Source organism: Erigeron canadensis, chromosome 3, assembly GCF_010389155.1.
Source record: "Erigeron canadensis isolate Cc75 chromosome 3, C_canadensis_v1, whole genome shotgun sequence".
In the NCBI taxonomy this organism is placed as follows: domain Eukaryota; kingdom Viridiplantae; phylum Streptophyta; class Magnoliopsida; order Asterales; family Asteraceae; genus Erigeron; species Erigeron canadensis.
In genome coordinates, this window is record NC_057763.1 from 26449656 (window position 1) to 26457123 (window position 7468).

The 7468-nt window shown below is 33.7% G+C and overlaps 1 protein-coding gene across 1 annotated transcript; it reads right to left on the reverse strand.

The window, feature by feature from the left end:
• Positions 1-726: 726 nt before the first annotated feature.
• Positions 727-2714, reverse strand: LOC122592768 (putative 12-oxophytodienoate reductase 11). Its single transcript, XM_043765076.1, has 5 exons — positions 2607-2714; positions 2226-2366; positions 1730-1860; positions 1486-1647; positions 727-1395 (listed from the first exon to the last, which is right to left on the reverse strand). The coding sequence occupies exons 1-5, from the start codon at positions 2681-2683 to the stop codon at positions 809-811; spliced, it is 1098 nt and encodes a 365-aa protein (XP_043621011.1). The 5' UTR covers positions 2684-2714; the 3' UTR covers positions 727-808.
• Positions 2715-7468: the final 4754 nt, after the last annotated feature.

Here is a 7468-nt window from a genome sequence, read left to right on the forward strand (position 1 = left end):
TATACATTGTTTTAAAAAGATCCGTGTTAGAGAGCCTCTTTGATAGACATATCCCCATTTAAACTCTCGAAAAATAAAACCTTATCTTGCTAATCAAGATTAGCTTGAATCTGAGACCTTGGAGAGTACTGAACTTAAAGTCAAACCAGTGGCCAACCCACTTGTAATTAAATGTATGTGCATCTAATATGTCTCAGATAGAAAGTCTTTGACAATCTTACCCACGCATAAACTGTTAATAGTCTTGACAATTTTAGCCGTACAATAATTTAACGAGAGCAAGTACCCGCGCGTTGCGGCGGTGAGATGATGGGGGTGATAGGTCATAGAGTGTGATAGCCAAATGCCTTAGCCGTACGGGCTCCGCCCTCAGATTTAAAAATTCGTCGAAAGTATATCGAATGACATCTCTAATGAAAGAGCATGAAATTTTAAGAACACCCATATAATTTTTATAATTTATCGATGTACGGTTTTTGAGATAAAAGATTTTGAATGAATTGGAAGAATAAATGATTTATGAAAGAGAGAGAAAACAAATGATTGGTTGAGATTTGAGGAGAGATAAAGGGTGTTATGTAAATATAGAATTAAAATATGGGTATTTTGGGAAAGTAAATATTGAAACTTAAAATGTAAACAGGAGAGAGATCTGCTTTAGTATAGTTATAGATATATGGATAAGTTTTAAATTACTCCTTATGACAAGTTGTTAACTTGATGAAATACTTGAAAGACAAAATAATAACTGATACAATTGACCATATTCCTTTATTCATACAATGAGTTTTGTTTTTCAAAATTGACATCATGTCTCAAGAAATGGATAATCAGTGTAGCCCACAACCGGATCCTGAGTATAAAAAGTATCTCTATTATACTTGTTAAGACTTGTATCAAGCTCGAACCGCCTAGGCAAATCTGGGTTTGCCAAGAAAAGACGTCCATATGCAACCAAATCTGCATTGCCTTCCGCTATAGCGTTGTTTCCATCATCTTTCTTATAACCACCCGCGCTAATAAACGTACCATTGAAAGCTTTTCTCATTGGCAGAGAGCTATGAGGAGTTTCACACTTTTCCCCTGCTATATCCATTCTAGGTTCAATTACATGGAGATAAAGGATATTATACTTGTTAAGTGCATTGGCCATGTAAAGACCCAAGGCTTCCGGGTTAGAGTCACCACATTCCATAAAATTCCCAAACGGGGATAACCTTATACCGACTTTGTCACTTCCTATCTCGTTTGAAACTGCGTCTACTATTTCCAAGGCAAACCGACACCTGTTTTCTAGCGATCCACCGTATTTATCTGTTCTATCGTTGGCTTGGTCTTTTAAAAACTGCTCAATTATGTATCCATTTGCTCCATGAATTTCTATTCCATCAAATCCTGTAAATTTGATCAAAGAATGTCGTTTTATGAACTGTTTTAAGAATATAAAAATGTGGACAGGTTAGTTAACTAACTATATATACTAGCCTGCATCAATGGCATTGCGGGCTGCTAGCCTAAAGTCATTGACTATAGCTGGAATTTCGTCCGTTCTTAGTCTACGAGGTGGTGACCAATCTCCACCGGCTAGGCCCGGGGATAACTCTTTGTCTGTTGAAGATATTGGAGCTTCACCATTGGGTTGGAATCCTGTTTGATTACACAATAAAATGAAGGATGTAACTCAATTGTTACTTAAAAAAAAAAAAAGGTTTTGAAAAATGACACATACCATAGTTTGAGACACGGCCTACGTGCCAGAGTTGGCAGAATATAATGCCACCCTTGTCGTGAACCGCTTTCACGATTGGCTTCCATGCTTCCACTTGGTCCTTGGTCCAGATTCCAGGGGTGTCGATATACCTGTATTTGACAACATTATCATCAATTAAGTATTAAGTAATTCATAAATTCAATATGCATATGTAAATGCAACTACATTTACTAAGCTCGAAGCTATTACCAAACCATCAATAGATGAATTGGTATTTGGGGATTTTAAGGTTGTTATTGATCGAGTTCTATGAACCGGGCACTTCTATTGCCGATTTGTGGTGATTGGGACGAACCCGACATTGCTAGTGTCGGGAATAGCTGTTTTGCAAAAAAAAAAATTTGCTCAAAACTTGTTTTTCAAATGTGATGGCAATTATGCCTTGTTTGTCAAATGATTCCCCTAATTTGTTAAAAAAAAAATGAGTTCGAAGTTATTAGTAGTTAGTTATTACCCTTGTGCGGTGTCTGAGACCCCAACTGCTTCAGTGACAAGAAAACCACCTTGAGTTGTTCTTTGAGAATAATACAAAGTAGCGTGTGGTTGTGGGATGTTACCATACGATCTATCTCTTGTCATTGGTGCGAGAACAACCCTGCAATCATTTTAATTGGAAATTAAATAACTTGTAGCTTTTGTTCATGTACGTAATCTTAACCAATTGATCATAGATCAACTGATAATGTCGATCACATATGAACGTTGCGAGTCACAAGTTCAAATTTTGCGAAAAGTAAGTGAAAGAAATTATATCTTATAATACAAGTACAGTATGTATACCAAATATAAGTAAATATTGGATGATATATGCATGTTTGAATAGATATATTATTACCTGTGGGAGAGATTGAAGTTGCCCATCTTGTATGGAGATAGAAGAGGAATTATGCGAGTGTTGTTGGTTGCTGCCATATTGCCAAATGAAATTATGAATCTTCGCTTTTTCAGATTTTCTCATTTATAAACTCCATTTAGAATCTTTTCGATCAATTATTTCATATTCATGTTATTACGTAGGCCATTACCTCATAAGTCACTTGGTCAAAGTAAAAGACACTTTATGTTTTGTTAAATAATGATACCAGTACAAATATAAAAAAAAATATTAATCCTCCAATTAAATAGCCTAAAAATCTTTTTAACTATGAAATAATGACATATTAGAAAAAAGAATTAGTGGATACCACATGTCACCTTCTTATAGTTTTAGGAGGATTTTTAAGCAAATTTTTAAAATGATTTATCATTTTTCTTATAAAAAATGAAATAATTAATCCTCTTAATTAAATAGCCTAAAACTTTTTCTAATCATGAGTTGATGACATGTATTGAAAAAGAGAATTAATGAGTATTATATGTTACCTTTTTATAACTTTAAGTGGATTTTTAGAAAAATTTATCATTTTTTTTATAAAAAGGTTTTTTCTAAATAAAGTCTTAAAAACTCTCTATCATGAATGTCTGAAATTTTAAAATAAAAAGGTATAGTAATTTTTTATTCACGTTAATTATAGCATTTTCCTTAAAAATTATTTTTGTTTTTTTATTTAAAAGGGTTTAATTATGGTTTAGAATTATGAAATATTTCTAGATTTGTTAAGTTTCCTACTTTTGAATTATGAAATATTCCAAAGATGAGCATGGTCCAGAAACAGTGGCCGCTACGGGGATTTGAATATCCAGACTAAACAAGGAAGAAAAGCTCATGTTTTTTTGTTGAATCTAAATAAATAAATAATAAAAGTTTTGATAAATAACGACTAAAGTATCTAATGTGTTGTATAGTTTATATTCGATTTTAGGCTCGTGCCTAATACACGGGGCTTACGACGTTATCAATATTATATGTTAATTTGTTATAATTTAAATTTTAATATACTATTTTGAGTAATACAAAATGATCTATATATCAACACTTTGAGTTTTATATTAAAATCAAGAACTGTGATTGCTGATTAGTTATTAGAGCAACTATGATTTAATATAATAAAAGATTATAGGTAATAACTAATAATGTGTAATCCATATACATTAGACATTATACATACATGATAAATCTTATTTCAAGAAATATTTTCTGCAAGAACCGTACGAATTTTTAAACTATGTATTGGATCATGTGTTTTTAAATTTTATTCACATGTATAACAACAACAACAATGGTACTTAATCCCGGCGAGTGCCGGGGTTTGAGGGAGGTATGACGTAGACAATTTTACCCCTACTTAAAAGGTAGAGACTACTTTCTAAGGACCTCCGGCCTAGGGTATCACCCTTGAAGAAAAAATAGTCTCGACGGCTAGCCAGAGCAAAGCCGAAAGAGAAGAGGAGATCTCGATCTCAGGTCTAGAGAGAAGCCATAGAACTATCAACAACTCTTTCTAGAGAGAGAGAGAAACTTATTCTGCTTCTCTAAGAAAGATGAACAATAAATTTTATTCACATGTGAAACATTATAAAAATGTATGTTGTCAAATCTATTTTTTCAAAACCTTATTTATAGTTATTTGTTCACATGTGAACGGATTCGTGAAGAAATCATTCACAATACACGCAAAGCCATTTTGAATGTTTATTTTGATACCTGTTTTATAATAGTTAGTTTTTATATAATACATTTTATCATAGTTGTCAACTCGTAACTTTTGACTCAACTCGAAAATATGATTTTTTGACTCGTGACTCGAGTCGTAAGAGTGATGACATTTTAAACACTAGATAATATGGTATCATTATATACATGTGACGTTTTTATAAACAAAATATAAGTTCATTATCTAAATAGATTTACTAAAATAATACAAATTCAATAGTTTTGAGTCATTAACTTACAGCTTAACTCCAAATTCGCAATAAAATGATCAAAACTACATAGATATCACACAAATTAACGTAGCAATAAATATATTATACAATATATAACCATAGTATATCAAATTACAATAGTTATAAGTTTACGACCCGTGACTCGGTCCAAGTTTACACAACGACTCGTAAGATTCTGAAAAAAACGAGTCACCTAGCGAGTCGACTTGTTTTGGGTATAAATTGTAACACCCGTCGTTTAAAAACATAGATTTCTAAAATTTTTCGCCTAACGGCGTCAAAGAAAGCGGAATTAAACTTAAAAGGTCCAAACCAGCAAAATCTATTTGGTTTATTCATTAAATGGTGTTACTAGTCATATCATCAAAACAAGTCTAAATGGAAATCCATCGGTTGCCCAATATTAAACAACCGACATTATAGTAAATACAAATCATAAATATCTAAACATAAATCAACGTCTAATGCGAGCAGCCACTATGGGTAAACTACAGCTAGCTTCAAGATCATTTATCCATGTCTCACATCTTCTCACATCTACCAACTCACTATTGTTGGACCTGAGGGCACAACACATTTTAAAAGAGCAAGTGTTAGCTAACGAATTTACTAAGTAAGATAACACATCATTAATAAAACATTTGTCCATTTAAAACACTATAGAAAAGTCATATTTCATCTTTAAGGCACATATCATCACAAGTCATCACATATATCATATCACATCTTGTGTTACACATATTTCACATAGGATGGGTCATCCTAAATGTGCCTAGTCATCTTTCATATCTTTTCCACATATCATCTTTGCAAGTGTGACATAAGTCACGCATATCATATAACATATACATCTCATTAAGTGTAACACAAGTCACACCCGACTAGATGGACAAACCTTACGGCTGTCCACAATGTCATTAAGGAATGGCAAGTCAATCCCGGAGTACTCCGTATGTTCAAGACAAGTGGGGCGGGTCAGACCTCCCGTATTACTCTTCACATCTTTGACCATGTTGCAAGGAGCCACCCAAGCAACCACATCTACGCACCCACCGGGCAAGGGCAAGTGCGGGTTAAGCTTAACACTTTTATCTAAAATTACGAGCTCGATTTAACATCTCATATAGATTAGGTGTTCATATAACCTAAACATTATCACATATACATCTTAACATTTGGACCCTTAAACGTGCACGTGACATGACAACTTAAAAGTCTAGTGAACTAGATGAACAAACCATACAATCATGCACATTTCACACATCATCAACATATATCACCTTTAATTCATCTCAAGACATTACATAGCGTTTCATAGCATATCATTACGTCTCATACATTGTTACATCATGTACATCATCATATATCTCATATCGTTACACATTATATGTCATTGCATATCGTATATCATTACATATCATCTTTCATTGCATAACATAGTTCATTACATATCGTATTTCATAGCTACTCAAAGCATTTCATATCATTTCACATCAAATCATAACGTCACATATCTTTGGGGTAGCATTTCAGGCTTCAATATCCATATACATAGCCCATATCACCTCCCGTGTAATCCCGATTAACCATAAGTAAACAAGATATCAAATAGGAAGTTATTATATGAAAACCATGTTTTTCTTGAACCCCAGCGTGTCAAAGTAGTGTATATTACCTCGTAGAAGCGTACAACAAATGATAACGTAAGTTACCAAGCTTTGCAAGTATTCTCGGCTACCTATAAGCATTGAAAGGCCATAATGAGCTAAACAAGTACCTACTTACTTATGTTCAGGAATCAAGCCTAAATATCTATAAAAATGACCCATGACAAGGCTTGATGCATCGGACATTCGATTAATACTTTAGAGCTCACAGAACTCGACAAAACTCGGCATTCACTCACTTAATTAACCTTTCAGGAAACTTGACATCATGATCATATTTTGAAAGCAATACCATTATAAAGTAGACTCTCCCACCATTCCGTGGATAGCTTCTTTGTCAAAAACAGAGTTACGGTTTGAAAGTTATGGTTATTTAAAAAAACTAAGTAGTTTACATTTTAGACTCGTGATGCGACATGACCACCATGGTCACGGCATGAACTCTAACCAAAAACCCAATTCTTTCCACCTCTGTTATTTGGATGCAACATGACCTTATTGGTCACGACATGACCATCTGCAAGTTTGTTCAATTTTGCTTGTTTTTCACTCCAAAACAAATCCAAATGAATTGCAAACCATCACAAACACCATGAACGACTATTAACCCTTAAAACTCATCATTTTAAGACTCTAAGGATGCCATGAAAACAACCCTTAACATCTAATTGATTTGCAATACAATAACAATCGTTTTAGGTTACCGAATCGACAAAGTGGACAATTTTCAATCGATTAACACACCCTATGGTCCAGGTCTGATATGACACTTATAATGACTCCATTATATCATAAAACTATCAATAACAACAAGATTATACCTTCCAGAATCCCCAACACACCAATAGATTGCAATAACGGTTATCGGGTAAACCGAAATCAACGATTCTAGCAACGAAAATCATATAATCGATCAAGACCAGGTATGAACAGATTGAATAGATGGAAATGATCAAAAATCAGTAATGATTGCAATCTATACCTTGAAGATGATTAGAAGATCGAAATATAATCCATAGATCTCTCCGAATCAACCCGAAATCGATGGAATTGAACAAGGAATAGATTGTGGCACAAGAGGGCGGTTAGGGTTCAAAGAGAAGATGATAATATCGGTAATTAGAGGCTGATGACCATCTCCTAGACCCTAATCCCGTTTTTTAGTTTAACCCTATGTCAAAACTAGTCCCTAAGTTTCCAAACG